The following is a 17,179-nucleotide window of genomic DNA, read 5'->3' as shown; positions in this document are numbered from 1 at the left end:
CCCAGAAGAAGCGGAAAGACTGAGCTTATTGGCTGAGCCGGAAACGCGCGGCGATCGCCAATAAATAGATTTTTAAAACACTAGAAGCTAATGCCAAGCAAACGTTTTCTCATGTAGGTTTTAAACGCAAAACAAGAATAAAGCATAAATTATTTGTAAGATTATCGACACACAGAAAACACTTAACAGAATACGATTACTTAACGCGTGGAGAGACGAGATTCCCTCAAATCACACACGCACACACACTTAATCCAAACCGCCATTTTACTAGACGTCTGTTTTTCCATATTGGAAAAGGCAGCAAAACGATTGAGTCGTGAAAATGTCGAAGCTCCTCGGAATATGCCAATCATTATGAAAGCAGGAATTTATTGAAAGTTCGTTTAATCGCATAGAAACGACTGTTTTCGACACAATTTTTTATATAGCTATGTTTATTATGTTCGAGTCATGTCTATACTATACCTATGAAGCAGAGAAAGAGAGAATGTATGAGCTTTTTTATGAAATATGTTTAATTTATAGCTATGCTGAAGAAAAATATAAGTTGATATAAATAAACATTTTATAAGCTACGAGCATCAATCGAATGATGTGATCAATAAAGAAAATATTTAATCTGTAATCCAAAGTTTAATGCAACTCCGCAAGAATATCACAACCCATTTCTAAAGTCTTATTCTAAAAAATATACAACATTATGATTACTGCCGTTCTACGCATAATTGTCCCATGTTCAAAAAAGTGCAACTGAGAAAAATGCGATTGAAATTTTTCGACCGTTTTCTGTGTTTCTACGCATAATTGTCCCGTGGGTTCCTATTCGCCCTAAGTGTTTCTAATCGACCCAGTTAGCACTTGAATGGCAAAAAGTCAAAATCGCCCAAAATGACATGGGACAATTATGCGTAGAACGGCTGATTAGTTGTTTAAATAACAGAGGCAAACAAAAAAAGAGGAACTCAAAAAAACAAGAAAGTAACGAAAGTTGATTTTTATGTTATTGATTTGTTTCTTTCAATCTCAAAACCTTTTTATTTTCTTGTTATTCTTAGAACATCTTTCTGTTTTTGAGCTTTGCTATTCTATAAACAACTAATTCTACCATCTCGATTAAACATTTTGATATGGATGTTATTTTGGGTTTGGTTTTTCGGCTTTCAGTCATATAGCAGTGAAAACAATGTATTGTTTCAATTTCCGACGTTTCGGCAAATTTATTGCCTTTTTCAAGGATTCTAAAAAACCAAACCCAAAATTGTAGAGTAACAGTCGAGAGCATAACTACTGATATGGATGTTATTAATGTCTGATTAGCAATTGCTAAACAACTTGATCTTGGCAAGATTCCTACTCGGCTCTAGGCGTTCGAAGACTTGAATCCAAACCTCTTTTACAACCTGTCTTCCTTCCACTCCGGAGTTCGAACCGACGATATATACTTTTCCATCCCACGGAAGGCATGATCAGACAAATCTTTCCTCGAAAATTGTAAACAACACGGGTTAACTGAGTTGAGGAACAAACACGCCTCACTTTATCACCGAACCTGGAAAAATAGACAAACTGAATAGAACAAACTGCTTAAGGGGTTTCATACATGTAAATCGGCAAAAATGTCAGAAGTTGGTATGAGCACACGCTTAAATTTTTTGAAATCTTTTTGCAGAGCATTAAAATGTACATTTTCATCTATTAACAAAATAAATATGAAGATAGCTATTTTAAGTTAGCAGTTTCAAAAAACGGGTGCCACGATATCTCAACACTGATTTGACCAAATCGGCTCAAAATTTTGGTGAAGACTCGTTAAACTGGTCCTGTGTGCATGACGAAGCCCGATTTTCAAAAACTTAATTTTAAAAAAAAAGATAAAAATATTTTTATGTTTTTCATATAAAAAATCGACAGTTTTTGATTTTTTGTAATTTTTTTTAAATAGTAATTTCAATATCGGGCATGCACATGGGATATGTCTTGGGAGTCTTCACCCCAAATTTCAGCCAATTTGGTCCATCCCATCTCGAGATATCGTGGCACCCGTAAATCAACTCGGTGTTTAGAGAAAAACGTTCACAACGTTTGACAATTCGCTTTGCGCATGGCAAAGTTGTGAACTTAAATCGTCTCTTTCAGAAGTTATTGAAAATAGTCTTTTTAGTGAATTTAGTGAATTTTCTGTAATATGAAATTTTGAAATTCTCTAAATGTATGTAACCCCTTAATAAGGTAAAAGCACGTTTTTATGGTATACCTATTAGACTCCCAAGTAACAATTTTAGTTTTATTGTAGTTTTGGAGAAGTTATGTAGAATTCCTGAGAAAATGTATGCGAGATGCCTTTAAGTCCCACATGCTGTGTTAAATAAGTGTTAAATCAGCAATAAAGCTAAAATGGACTACTTTAGGAGGTTAGCCAGAGTATAAATTAAGAGTATCATAAGACATTATAATTTTATTGTGTACCTAATAAAAACTTTATAAAGCTCTTCAATGCTCGAATAAAACTGTCTAGTTTGGAAAAGATTTTTGTAGCAACCTGTAGGAACTCCTGAAAGTTATAACAAAGCATGAAGCATTTATGAATGTTCTCTCAAAGAGAACCAAAAGCCTGTACAAAAAGGGAACAGCATGCTGATTTACTTGATTAAAGACTAATATTCTTATGCGAAATGGAATTCCAAAAGGCTTACGGTAGTTGATAATTCATCTGATAATAATTGTATAAATATATTTAGGCACTTGCATTTTTCCAGTGAACTATACCGTAACAGTAGTGCCAAAAAAAATTACCGAACATTTTTTCAGGATAGCTCGAAAAAATGGAACGCGACTTTAAAATTATCACAAAAAGACTAAACTTTTATCGAAAAAAAAAATCTTTTTCGCCGGTTGTTGCTCCAAAATTCAACATGGCTACGATTTGTAGCACCTCGATTTTTTTGGCAATATGGCGAAAATTTATAAATATTGATATTCTTTTTTAAGTCTATTTTAAATTCAATGCTTCTTCAAAGACTCTTTCCCAAAACTCACTAGGAATAACTTGATTTAAAAAGGATTTATTAGGGTTTAAAACAGGCTCACAATGCTTTATCGTGGTCTTAACCAAGATTAAATTGCACACGGCTGGGAACGTAGCGCATGCGGGCTTCATCAACTGCAAATAGATCGACTTGGACAACGGATTTGAATTTGGCAATATTTCAATAAAAAACAACACATTTATATTAGTTTGCATGGGGTTTATTTATTATATAACAACTAAAAAAGCACAAACTCGGTCACTCAACACAGTTCAATGGCCAAACTTTAAACAGCGAAGGTGGGTTGGACACTGCCTTAAAAAGCAGCTCTTTTCACTATCTTTACTTTCTGTTGCTTTTACAACCTTTAACTTCACCACAATATAGACTGCACACCAAAAACAATGAAATTTTAAAACGATTATCACTCTATTTTCAAATTAAACATATTAGTGAACAAAAAACCGCTGCAATCAGCACAAGCAAAACTGTAAATGACAGCGCGTAGCAATACACATGATAAAATCTTGATAGTTTTGAACAAGGTAACTTTAAGGATGAAAAGTTTTATCAATTACTTTTCGAAAACCATATGTATTTAAAGAAGTTCTAATCAAGACTGAAAGGCTTTGATAAAAGGGGCAGGACGAAGAACACTAAAACGAAAACAATTTGATAAAATGCCTCGTTTAGTAACGATAAATTGCAAAATAACATGATGTTTATCCACTTTGACAACATTAATGATAATGCACAGCACCAGTACATGCATCAATTGCAAAGCAAACGAATTTCTGGTTCAGTGAAATGTTCAGATTTCTCACAATTCTATCACAAATCAAACACGATAAAAAACCACCAATTAAAAAATATTTTATTATTATCAACACATAGTTATTAAGTCATTTGTTATTTTAAAACTTTAACCGACAATTCACTAGCAATTATGCCCAAAAGCGTTTTTCAAAAAATCAGCTCGCCTCTTAATGTATTTCACTGCGCTGTTCACGTACAACTGAATATGTCAAAGTGAAAGTACAAATCTAACAAGATTGATAAAATGCTTACGGAAGACTTAACAGATTTAAAGCAGCATTTGTTAAGTTAATCAAGCTGCATCATGGATTCTTCAGGCGTACTTAAAGTGTAAAGTTGAAAGCTTAGTTAAAACTTCTAAACAAAATTCTTAATGATATCTTGAAGAATTCTTTAAAATATGTTCAAGTTTATGGAATGGTAAAACCTGTTGGATTTAGTGAAAGATGTAACAAACCTTTATTGCATTTGATAAAACTATTATAAAAATGCTTAAGAATCAAAGGCATTTGTCTTGCTGCTTGGGCTAGCTCGGTATTATATGGAAAATTTCAAAAATGATCAAATTAATCCAGAACAAAGCTTTTTTGATGCATTTTGGGCCTCAAAGCAACCCCTAATATTTGGGAACGATTAGTTGCGTCCACACGTTGCGCATTGCATTTCAATTTTGTATTAGTATGGAAAACCCCTCTTTTTGACATATTGATTTTTACCATTTTTATTTTCCACTAAATTTTTCAAACCAACACAATGGCGTTAAAATTGAGAAAATTCTCTAAAACTTTCACGAAGAATGTATTGTGCTCAGAAATCACGTTTTATACCAGCTTTGAGCACGCTTTATCTTTTGACAGGAGCAAGATAGAACAATATTTTCTTCGGGAAAGTTTTAGAGATTTTTTTCAATTTTAACGCTATTGTGTTGGTTTGAAAAATTAAGTGAAAAATTATAATGATAAAAATCAAACTGTAAAAAAGAAGGTTTTTCCATACTAAAATTGAAATTCATTGGGCAAAGTGTGGACGCAACCAATCGCTCCCAAATTTTCAGAAGTTGTTTAGGGGCAAAAAAAAACATGTTCTTAAAAATCGACCATCTCGAGCCATCCAAATACCTATAAGTTAAGGGTTCGGTACTATCTCCATCTGATTTGTTGTTTCTCAATTCAATTTACTTTCAAAACTTTTTCAAGAAACTCGCTGGCTTATATCTTTAAATAGTGATTGGCTTGAGGTGAAAAACTGACTTTCGACTAATTTTTGTCCAGTCTCCTATTGGTTGGCAGGCCTAATTCGCGGTTTGTAACCTATTTTGCCCAATTGTACTTACTGTAGTAGTCTAAAAGGCCTTAAATAAAAGCTAGAAATGGGTTGACACTCTGTCTTCCAACCACGTCAAAATTTCTTGTATTACGTATTTAGCTTAACAACTTTTCCTAAGACACCAACGCTTTAAGTGGTATACGCACTTCGGAAGGAACCGGTCAAGAAAAAAATCAAATGGGCAGCAGTGGCAGCGCAAGCAAGTCAGAGAGGGTGAAGAAAAGCCCCAAGAAATCGCTCTCTCTCCTTTGTTCTGCTGTTCGTAAAGCTGTTTCTTGACCCCTATCCTTCCGAACTGCATACTAGCCTTTAAAAGGTCATCAGTACACTCAACCCCCGGTGGTTGGTCACTTGTCCTTTCGTTTGACACTTTTTTAGTTTGTACCCCGTTGGTTGGTCAAAGTCAAACTAAAAAGTGACGAACTGTCATTTTTACACGGCGCTCACGCACACTATCAAAACAAACGTTTTGTAGTATGTGTGAACTCCGTGTAAAAGGGATGTCAAACTAAAAAGTGACCCCGTTCGTTTGACAACAGTTGGTGTCAAACCATCGGGGTTTGAGTGTAGAAGTAAGGGCTTGGTTAACACCCTGTAGGCGTGTCACCCTGCTTGTCTACAATTTTAAATTAAAGCCACATTTATGCACAACAGCTTTCCAAAGACACCATTTTGCTAGGTTGCTTCTTTATTGCGTTAAAAAATAAGATTTTGAAATAGCTACCGAAGTACTGGCAAAGTTGACAAGAATAGTAGTTTATGTAACAAGTTGCAAAAAGAAGATGTTTTATCCAACGAGGTTCACCGAGTTGGATAAATACGACGAGTGATGAAAAAATCAAGTTTTGAAACAAGTTCCATACAACGTTTTTTGCAATTCCGAAAAACACCCTTTGAACAGAATTATAGGACAAATGTCCATGGATTGAGTCAGTGAATCGTTTAAATCAAAAAAATGTTGAAAAGTATAACTTTTCCTAACAATTGCTGAAAACTTCAACTTTTCAGCATCCATTTCAGTGCATTTGTTTTGAAAAGAGTTACTATTTGATTCTGTTATTTTTGGTACAGAAAAGTAGGATGTTTCGTCGTTCAAGAATGACAGGAAAAGTAAAAAGTTTCACGACGGAATTGCAAAATAGTAGTTTATGCAACAAGTTGCAAAAAGAGGATTTTTTCAGCACGAGTCGTACATTTATCCAACGAGGTTCACCGAGTTGGATAAATACGACGAGTGCTGAAAAAATCAAGTTTTGCAACGAGTTCCATACAACATTTTTTGCAATTTCGAAAAACACCTATTGAGTGAAATTTTAAGTAGAATTTTCATGTATTTTGTCAATAAATCGTTTAAATCAAAAAAATGTTGAAAAGTGTTACTTTTCGAAACAAGTGCTGAAAAGTTCAACTTTTCAGCACCCATTTCAGTGCTGAAAAGTAGAACTTTTCAGCATTTATTTTGAAAAGTGTTGCCATTCGATTCTGTTATTTTTGGTACAGAAAAGTAGGCTATTTCGTCGTTCAAGAATGACAGGAAAAGTAAGTAGTTTCACGACGGAATTGCAAAAATGTAATTTTAAGCACTTATTTTGAAATGCCTCTTTTAAAAATTCTACATCTTTTTTCAGATGCAAGATAGGACCTGATAGGACCATACTTTCTTCGGGATTCTCGGATTCTTCTCGGATTCGTGACCGAAGGATTGCTAAGGACAAAGTTTCACGAAAATTGAAGAGGGTCGGGGCAACTTTATCCATTTTTTGAGAGTTAGCGGAGAATGACCCAAGTGCATATTAAAATTCTACCGAGATATGAATTTGGAAAAAAATAATTTCGGCACAAATAAAACAAACCGCTGGTTCCATGCTAAAATTGGATTTACTTCACTGATAAATGCTCAGCTCCTAACAAGAGATCAACGCTATCAAACGATAGAAATACCATACCAACAAATATCCTAGGCACGTAACTATAACTTATATTTGATATAAATCGGAAAATATAGTGGAAAACTAACACTTTGTTGCGTTTTTGAGTTATTTAGAATAAATGCAAGTATGCAACCAATAAATACTGTGTTTGTCTCGAGAAATGTATAATATCAAGCTCGTGAATGTGCAATTTATGTGTTTTTTTGTGCGCTCTCTGACTGGAAAATCAAACCCGTTCAAATCGTCACACCTTAAATAATAATACTAGAATTGAGCGCTTTTTGGTAACAAATTAGTGCTTTAGCTTCACCGGGGAAAAAACAAACAAAAATTGTTTCAACCTAATCAAAACTGTGATGATCTCTCTCCGCTACTTGTTACTTTTGTATGATTTTTTTTTTGTTTTACTTCTTTTGCTAAAGGGGAAAAAACACACACTCCCGGGGCGTGGATTTCGATCCGGAGCGTATCCGGCGTCACTTCGTTTTGGCTTGAAGGCGTATTTCTCTCTGATGATGGGCGGCGCCGCGACCTCCTCTAGTCGTGATATTTGTTGTAGTGCGTGGTCAGACAGTCGTTGATGAACTTGCACACGCTGTACACGTACTGCTGGGGGTGGCGGATGTAGTGCTTGACGTGTTCCGACCGCTCGAAGCACACCATCCGGACGTCCACGCCGACCTTCCGCCGGTAGCTGGCGAACTTTTCAATGTCCTGTGCGCGGGTTGGAAAGAGATTCGAATATGTATTCCAAGTTAATACATCGATACTCGCTCATGGAGGCGCTTGGTAGATTGTGGAAGATGTTGTAGGAACACAAAATACCAAGCGTCTCCATTAATCAGGCAAAGCAATAAAAGTAGAGTTTTAATTCGTCGGCGTGCCTTCCGATCACCAATGATATAGAGATGGGCTTACAAAACTGCTCAGTTCTATAAGATAATTCTTTCTCAACTCACCGTATATGGAATCAACCGATCCTCCCGCGAGTACAGAAACAGCTGCGGCCAAGCATTGCTTTCAAACTTTAAATTGTGCGATGGGTTCGTCTGTACTTCGTACCCGCTGGGACGTATAAAGTTCCAAACGTAGTTGAACACGTCCTCCAGCGTCCACAGGAAGATAATGCTTATCGTGAGGAGAGCCGAAAACAGGGAATTGCAGTATCGCTCCTTCCCGAAAATGGCCGTTATTGCTCGACTCAGGCCCAAAATGCGTCGATCTCCGGGTGCCGAGTCGAAAATCATTCCGCAGATTTGAACCGGATTCTTTGACTTCCGGTTGGAGAGCGCAATGTGCTGATACAGGAAGGCGCCTCCGTTGGAGAACACGTGGAATATAAGTGGGTGACTGTCAAAGTTCATGTCGTAGATCAACTTCAAGATCTTTTCCCCTATTTGGTCCATTCCGGACCGCTTCCAGAAGAGGTTCTCGACTGGGGCGGTGTACCGAATGGTGATCAACCTGGAAGAAAAATTGGTCAAAAATTGGAGCTCATAGCTGGGCCTTCTCGTGCCTTACCCCCGATCTTCGTAGATTTTCGAGTACTTCATCAGATACCGGTCCTGGCAGCCGGCCCAGCCCAGCAAAAGCACAATCGGAACATTGGTCTCGTTGCAAACAAACACGTAGTCCGATTCCGCGTCCTGCGTGTCGGTTTTAAAGTTTGGCGACGGAAACTTGATGAAATACTCCAGCGAATCGTCCATCGGATAATCGTCCACCCGGCTGTACGCGGCACCCCCGGATGACATACTTAAAAAAAACTTCCTCCCCCCAACTCTCGAATCGCAATCGCTCAAGGCCACCCAAGTGTTGTGTGGATCCACCCCCGCAAAAAAAGCAAAGCACGTGCAAACTCGCAACAAAACCGGTAACAAATCCACCAAACTCAACCCGGCCACCCGGAAAAACGCAGCAATTTTCCTCGCAGCCCAAACTTTTAACCCCGGCAGCACGGATTTTCACATGTTCCAGCTGATTTTGCCTGCACACCTTGCGAAAAGAAAATTTCTACCCGCAGCTGTCAACTTTTGACAATTCCCCCCTCCAGCTTGGGGAAAAACGATTTTCCGATTTCCATCCCCGTCCCGGAGGAAAAGCGAAATTCTCCATGTGCTCCTCCAGTTGACGCGCGCATGTGCACATGCGACGAGTCCGCTCTCAGTCTCTGGAGCGCGTGGCGATGCCGGCGTTTGGAAAACGGTTTGCCGCCAAAACAAAATGCGGTGAGTGGAGAGAGAGAGATAGGGTGAGAGCACTCACGGTACTCACCTTGTCAGTCGGAGGTTTTAGAGTACTTTTTTAAAAGGTCCTATGCTCCATAAGTTTCCTAAAACTGTTATACGCATTTTTATGACGGCGGTCCACACATTATACACTCAAACCCTCGCTCAAACCCCGGTGGTTGGTCACTTTTTTAGTTTGTATGCCGTTGGTTGGTCAAAGTCAAACTAAAAAGTGACGAACTGTCACTTTTTACACGGCGCTCACGCACTCTATCAAAACAAACGTTTGGTTGTGTTTGTGAAGTCCGTGTAAAAGAGGTGTCAAAACTAAAAAGTGGCCACGTTCGTTTGAAAACAGTTGGTGTCAAACCATAGACTAATAAAAGACTACTCAGTGGGCTCTGAACCATGACTCAACCTTTTTATGACCCCTCGGCACGGCTGGTTCACTGTCAAAATTGACAGATCAAAATGTCAGGAACTGGCTACACTGTCGATTTGTGACGTTTCTTTTCATTGTTTTTGTTTTGATTCATAAATCTAAACAATCATACATTCGTTTTATGGGAGGTTCATTTTGCCATTCCAGTAGGACCGGGAAACTGGAACGACCGACGGCTTGGCCAGGTTGGATGTGAACTTTGTTTTGAAATTTACATTTCATTTCGTTCGTATTCATTCCAAGTCTCCGATGGAACCAACGGCCACTTTCGGCATCGGTTCCGAGTTAATCACCAGCTGTGGCATCCGTCCGTGTAACGTGCCCAGGTCAAGGACCTGGGACTTCTGAATACGGATCGCACAAGAAATGAAGCCCGCAACAGCAACGTTTGCGTAATGCAATCCGGGTTTTTCGGAATGACCGCGGTGGTGGTAAGCGTGACTACCTCCTCCAGGGGAAGACACGTGTGAATTTTCGGTGGAACACCTAATGAATCTGATCGATGGCGGGGTGGGACTTAGCCACCCTGAGACGCAAACTTTCCTGCAAGGCATCAGCCGATATGTGGCCGTTCTTTACCGAGGTTTCCTTGATAATCTGCTTAAAATCAGATCCATCAACTTCTTTATAGATTTCTCTCCCAACGTAGGACAATTAACATCGAGACAATTGTTTGATAAAATTTCCAATCATTTTTTTTTCATGCCAGGATGTCGTTCATGAGTGGGCGTTGGAATAACGCACACAAAAACCATGTCTATTTGCAGCGATCAGTCCAAGAACAAAAAGATAAAGAGTAAAAATGAAAGAAGAAGTTTTTCTATCTATTTATTCACTCACTTCACAAAAATGTACCTAATTGATATCCTGTCGTCAATGCTAAAGGCCTCAAAAAGTTGTTATATAACATTTCCGCTGTTGTCAACAAAGCTGGAAGAATCAATTCTAAATCTAGCTGGTTTCCGGCCCTAAACGATCTTCACATAGCAAAGATTCTACATCACATCCAACCGTCGATACCCTAGCACTTCCGATGGACTAGTTGGCCAAGCTGGTCCTGCTGGGCAGTGTGTTGCCTCTCGCCTTCGAGAGCATTTCAACCGGCAAATGACGGTTCCACGAGGAGACTGCTGAATCGCTAATCTGAAACACAGAACTTCTTTAGCATCGCAACAAAAAATGGTTAAAAGAACTCACCGTCAACGCTTCCCAGCTGGTGTTGCTTTTGGAGGTTCAATGCATGTTCAATGTTCATCCGGAACGTGTGAGTGCGTGTCTAGGAACCGCTCAGCACTACTTCGGGGGCAATCCATCTGCGTCGAGAGTCGGGACTGTTAGCGGGGCTTTTCGTTTTTGTTGCTTTGCTCATGTCAAGAATGCGAAAAAATACCCGTGCCCAAGTTTCGAGCGCGTTTTGTCACCTTTGCACAAATGCCTTCAAAGCTTAAAATCGCCATCTTGTGTTTCAAGCGTTTTAAGTTGAGGCTTGCTTTTTAGATATTTTCAACGAAACAACTAGAAACGACAATTTTTCTCGAAAAAAAACCCGTTAACTAGCGTGTGAGTTTCGGACTGATAGCAGGCGTATAAAGTGACCAGCGCTCAGAGCAGGACAGCTTCCAACCACCCAAATAAACCTGCGGACAAGTATCTGGACAACTTCCGGATCGTCGAGGCAGCGGGCTGAATTGGACCAGTCGACGAGTTGCGGAACTAGCGGGCTAATTCCAGGTACCTTCCGGATTATTGCACGAAATCAGTAGCCAGGACTTTGGACAACATCCAGATCTTTTGGCCGACGAGTTGAACCAGAAACTCGGGAAAACTTCCGGATCGCTGTGCCAGCGGTCTGAGCTGGGCGCCTTATGGACAGTGGCTGGAGCTCGACCAGAAGACGAGTTGCGGAAACAGCGTTGCGGCCAAATCTCTGGGCAACTTCCGGATCGTTGATACAGCGGCCTGAGCCGGACCAGCCGATGAGTTCCGGAGCATCCAACGAAACCAGCAGCCAGGGCTCTGGATGACATCCGGATCGTTTTTGTAAGGCTGACGAGTTGCAAAACCAGCGAGGGTATCAAGGAACCAGCGGTCAGAGCCAATGAAATCAACGGGCAAGGCTCTGAATGACTCCGGATCGCCTAGGCAGTGGATTTTGCTGGACCAGACGACGAATCACGGCTGCAAAATGGCTGAAACAGATTCAGCTATAGTCCGGGTGAGTTGTACTTCGTAAATTAAAACGTTAAATTATTTTTAAATATTTATTTACTAAAACTTCAACAGGTGCGACTTAAAACAGTGATCGGGCTGGTTTCTCCCGATATCAGACTGAACAGACGGATGCTATCTGCAATGAACTGGCTGGGGGATTTCACCGATGAGGACATCGAAGAGCTACCAAAATCAGTTTGCGAAATGGGACTGAAAGCCGAACCAGACGAGCGACGTAGGTTTATGGGAGATTACTGGACTGATCCGCACCGTACCGCATTCGGAAAATCGTTTGAGAAGCTCAATGCATGTTACAACGTTTCGTGCGGAACGGAGTCAGGTGAATCGGGTTCTGATAGTAACAGCTTAATCCCGTACGAATGGACATGGCCAAAAACTTTTTGAACTCAATGAGACTCTTTTCTAATTAATAAACGCAAAGGTTGTCCAACAACGTCACATGTTTATTGCCCACAAATGTACATAACTTCTTCTTCGCTCAATCTTTTTCTTCTTATTCTCAACCTCTTCAACTGGGCGCTCGATAACTGGGCCGTAGCCCAGTTAAAAAGCAGACAAACGTCAAAAAACCAATACAAACCGTAATCACCGAGGGGTTAATGGATGCAAAAAACATGTAAAACAAATAAAAAAACTTTTTACAACCTTTTATGTAATTTCAAGTTACTTTTATGTAATTTCAAGTTACAAGAAGTATGGAAAGTAATCATTGCAAATAAATTTGAGTAACTTTTATTTTTATATTTCACCAAAAAAATATTATGCGTCGGTAGTCCCCTCGTTATTTTTCGTTCAGCCCAGTTAGCGAGCAGCATTCGGTGACTGGGCTACGTTCTCAGCCCAGTTACCGAACAACTACTGTACTCGAACTTACACTCAAAATCAGAAGTACCCTTCAAAAAGGGTTCTATCTACCCTTTATCTGTCATCCCAAAGAAAAAAAACCCTTTTTGATGGTTACTTCCATCCTTTTTTCAAGTTTACCGGTAGTAACCCTTTGCAAAAGGGTGACGACGAATTGAGAAGTTCATTTCTAGAGTTTTTTTAAAGGACCTATAAACTATTGTCTTTCATGTATTTACAGGACCTATTAAAAAAACTCTAGATTTTTTGAGTGATTTTATAGCCTTTCCTCAGAAAGTTGATGTTGGCAAAACAAAAAAGCAATGATAATTTTTGTTGGAGAATTCTAACAGCGAAAGCATGCAATATTAGAGTGTAACAAAATTGACTTGTTGGCGGGCATTCAGGGGTTTGTTCCGGTGCATACTGAGCCCAAATCCCAAATATGAGCTTGATTGGACGTCAACTTGCGCATCTTTTGGTATTCATAACATTGAAGTTTTGAGCACCCTGGAGCTCGGTACAGACCTTCAAAGTTTGGCATTTTTTCGAAAAATCGGCCCCGGCAAAATCGAATGGCGTCTCGGGCATCGCGAGGTGCGACGCATGTCGCATGCCGGGGACGATTTCGATTCGCCCAAACAATTGAATTTGATAGTGGATTGGATTGAAATTGAAACACAAACAAATCAGATCTAAGATGTCAAGTGTTTGGGCACTTGAATAAAAGTGTGGCATATTTCCAGTGTACTGATACATAGAGTTATCATAGCTAGAGACCCTAAATAGGGAGACTGGTCTTAGTTTGCTAAATCGATCTGGCAACGTATGTTTTGAGCTTGGCAACACTGATAAGTTTTGCTGGGCGTAAAGGCAAATGCTCGTTTGGATACGTCAAACTCGTGTCTGTTTGGGTACGTCAAATTCACTTCGACCAGTCTCCCTATTTAGGATCTCTAATCATAGCCCGATTTCACGTACACTCGCACACCACTTGTTTTGCTGTCCGGTACAATATTTAACCTCAACCTTTTTCGTGTACGTACACGCAATACATGCGAAAGTAGATAACTTTATTGGTTTTGATCCCAACGATTTCAAGACGGTGGAATAGCATAGCTAGTTGGAGCGCGGACATGGTAATCTGGATATGAATCTCGCCGGATATACGTTTAACACTTACATGCAATTTTTGTATGAATGGTTGCTAATATTGTATTAGGACGTTATGTCGTATTTAGTATATTTATTTTTTGAGTCTAATGCTTTTTTCATCTCTTATTTTAGCGAAACTCCATCATAAGTATAAGCAACACTATAAGGCAGCCTGGGAAAAAGAACTACAATGGCTTAAGCCTGTCGATGGAAAAGCTCATTGCGAAATTTGCGATGTCTATCTGAAGTATGAGAGTGGAGGATTAAAAGACCTTAAAAATCACGCTGCAACGGATCAACATATCAAGAACGCGACGGGCACCAAAATCTCCAAGAACCATAAATTGTTTCAGTTTATGGCATCGTCAAATGATTGCACAGACGGCTGCATCCGGCTTTGTTTATATCACGTTTATATGCTGTGCAGAAAAACATTTCCTTCAAAGCCGTTGAAGAGTTGGTTCCGGTGCTAAAAAAAACGTGTCCTGATTCTAAAATAGTTGCTGGCCTTAAGCTGCACCGAACAAAAGTTTCACGGATTATGGTGGCTGTCACTGGCGCATCGCAAAAAGAGCGTTTAATTGCGATAATGCGAGCCTGCTGTTTCAGCATAATTGTAGATGAGTCTACTGATGCGGCGACAGAAAAGGTTCTGTGCATAGTTGTACGATACTACGACACTGAGAACGAATGCACGCGCGACGCGTTATACGATCTGATCCACATCGAGAAGGGCGATGCGCAAACGCTGTACAAAGCAGTTGTGGGCAGCTTCACCAAGGACAACATTCCCTACAAGCGGAATCTTCAAGGGCTAGCCACAGACAACGCGAAAGTCATGACCGGAGATCATAAGTCTTTGTATGCGTACCTGAAAAGAGATGTTCCACACCTAGTTTTGGTTCGGTGTGTGTGCCATTCGATGGCTTTATGTGCCTCGTACGCGTCGAAGCAGCTCCCCAGCTACCTAGAACAGCTGTTGAAAGATATCTACGGGTATCTTTCTGCAAGCCCCGCTCGTCTTGATCAGTACGACAAGATCCAAACGCTTCTGGAGTATAATCCCACCAGAATTCCGAGAATGCACGACGTCCGCTTTCTGTCTCGCGGACAGGTGGTCAAGGCCGTGTTAAGTCGTTTTGATGCCTTGCAAATTTACTTTGGATTCGCCTCAAACGTAGACCAGATTTCGAACGCTGGCAAGATTCACGCAGGGTTGCAAGACAACATTACTAAGCTGTATCTGGAGTTCTTAAATTTTGTTCTTCCTCTCGTTGATGGAATCAATTTGTTATTCCAGTCGGAGCAACCGGAAGTGATCACAATGATGAGCACGTTGAAGAGTAAGATCACCCAAATCCTGGGATACTTTGTGATTCCGGAGGTGTTGCGGGAAGTCGATTTGCGGGACATAAAATTGGACGAAGAAAATTTGAAATCCCCTGCCGACGTGTACCTGGGAGTTAAAGTCGCTAACCTCATCAACTCAGACACACACTACGACGAACGCAAATTGAAGGACTTTCACATGCATTGCGCGCTGTTCTACAGAGAGTTGGCTGCCCAAATGATCCAAAGATTTCAGTTTAACACAAACATTTTTGAAGATCTTGAAATTCTGGAGCCGCTCAACGTTATGACCCGTAAACACAACAGCATTGCTCCGTTGATCAATCACTTCCAACATCTTTTCCCCGAGGACGATTGGCAGCGTTTGGACAATGAATTCAACGAGGTAATGTCTTTGGACTTCGCTGCCTATGGTTTGGAAGGTGAAACTAACGCAGATCGGTTTTGGAGAAAAATAATTACTTTAAAACAACTCGATGGCGAATTCAAGTTCGCTGGGTTAAGATCCCTTCTTCAAGCCGTATTTGCACTTCCACACTCGTCGGCGGCTGCCGAACGGATTTTTTCCGCGCAGAATCTGAACAAAACCAAGTTGCGCAGTAGGCTGAAAAATGCCACTCTCGTCGGGATCCTCAGAACAAAAGATTGGCTTAAAGCTTACGGAAACGCCAGCGTGGTCCACATTCCCAGATCAATGCGGGAGAGAATGAATAAATACATGTACGAAACCAACAAGAGCGAGGAGGAAGAGGAAAGTGAAGAAACTCTTTACGAGATTCTTAAAATAGTTGATTCGTGAGGTAATTTCGGTTCGGTATCGATCTGGAAGCATAAGAAGACTTGAGAAATGAATAAACTGAAGACTTGAGAAGAAATAAACTGTTGAAATGATCAATAATCGTTTATTTGGTAAATTTTAGTTTTTTTTTGTTCATTCCTTTGTTTTCTAGTCATTGTGGCACCAAGAGAAGCACTTACACTAATGCAAACCAAGATAGCGGTTACCTAGGACATGATACACTGCTTTTGTACAACATAACGTAGTCAACTCAATCGGAATTCTGAAACGGAATTCATTTCGAATCGTTTACGTATTCCGTCTCAAACGCAACAATCGATTCCGTGTACGTACCGACTGTTGCGTTTGAAACGGAATACCTAAACGATTCGAATTGAATTCCGTTTTAGATTTCAGATTAAGTTGACTGGAAGTCTTGAGAAAGAACTTCATTCAATCACATACAGATGGCGTCATCATCATCTGCATCTACGGATTTGACTCTGAGCATATCTGGCATCCCATCGGAGTGTTTAGTCTTTAATTAGTCTATGGTCAAACCATCGGGACTTGAGTGTATTTGAAATAACGTTCAGTGAAAATTAACTGGAAAATTTCAATAGAGCAGCTTTCAGTAAATATTAAATGAAATGAACAGAATAAAAAACCAAGCCGTATTGCTAAATTTTCAATTTTGATGGATTTTTTGAAAACATTGTATCGCACAAATTAAATGGCACATTTGGGAAAAAGTGTCAATCCCGAGGGTAAACCAAAGGAAAAAGCCAAACAATTATCATTGTCTGCCTGTGTGGATCAATCGGACCGCGCACTGGACTCGCAATCTAGAGGTCGCCGGTTCGAATCCCGATGCAGACGCAAACATTCTAAGTGTTAATATAGGTATTCGGTGCCCTCTTCCCGTGCCATACCTTCACACTTAGGAGACCCGGGAGGCGGAGTCTTGTCGCAAAAAGAACGATACACGCCTGTGGATCCGTTGACGAAACCGCAAGGTTTAAGAGGGCCACATTATAAGGTGATACGTC

The 17,179-nt window shown here is 40.0% G+C and overlaps 3 protein-coding genes across 3 annotated transcripts; 2 read left to right on the top strand and 1 right to left on the bottom strand.

Annotated features, from left to right (window-relative positions):
* Positions 1-7,030: 7,030 nt before the first annotated feature.
* Positions 7,031-9,146, bottom strand: LOC120428613 (transmembrane protein 53-B). The gene is made up of 3 exons (XM_039593660.2): positions 8,624-9,146; positions 8,062-8,566; positions 7,031-7,816 (listed from the first exon to the last, which is right to left on the bottom strand). The coding sequence occupies exons 1-3, from the start codon at positions 8,854-8,856 to the stop codon at positions 7,640-7,642; spliced, it is 915 nt and encodes a 304-aa protein (XP_039449594.1). The 5' UTR covers positions 8,857-9,146; the 3' UTR covers positions 7,031-7,639.
* Positions 9,147-11,871: 2,725 nt separating this feature from the next.
* Positions 11,872-12,508, top strand: LOC120428248 (uncharacterized). Its single transcript, XM_039593239.1, has 2 exons — positions 11,872-11,987; positions 12,056-12,508. Exons 1-2 carry the CDS (start codon positions 11,958-11,960, stop codon positions 12,386-12,388), a joined length of 363 nt encoding a protein of 120 aa, XP_039449173.1. The 5' UTR covers positions 11,872-11,957; the 3' UTR covers positions 12,389-12,508.
* A 1,567-nt stretch (positions 12,509-14,075) lies between these two features.
* On the top strand, positions 14,076-16,647 carry LOC120428069 (uncharacterized). The gene is made up of 2 exons (XM_039593043.2): positions 14,076-14,080; positions 14,384-16,647. Exons 1-2 carry the CDS (start codon positions 14,076-14,078, stop codon positions 16,149-16,151), a joined length of 1,773 nt encoding a protein of 590 aa, XP_039448977.1. The 3' UTR covers positions 16,152-16,647.
* The last annotated feature ends 532 nt before the right edge of the window (positions 16,648-17,179 follow it).

Source organism: Culex pipiens, chromosome 2, assembly GCF_016801865.2.
Source record: "Culex pipiens pallens isolate TS chromosome 2, TS_CPP_V2, whole genome shotgun sequence".
Lineage (NCBI taxonomy): Eukaryota > Metazoa > Arthropoda > Insecta > Diptera > Culicidae > Culex > Culex pipiens.
Note: the sequence above shows the minus strand (reverse complement) of the source record. Positions and strands in the feature narration are given on the sequence as shown.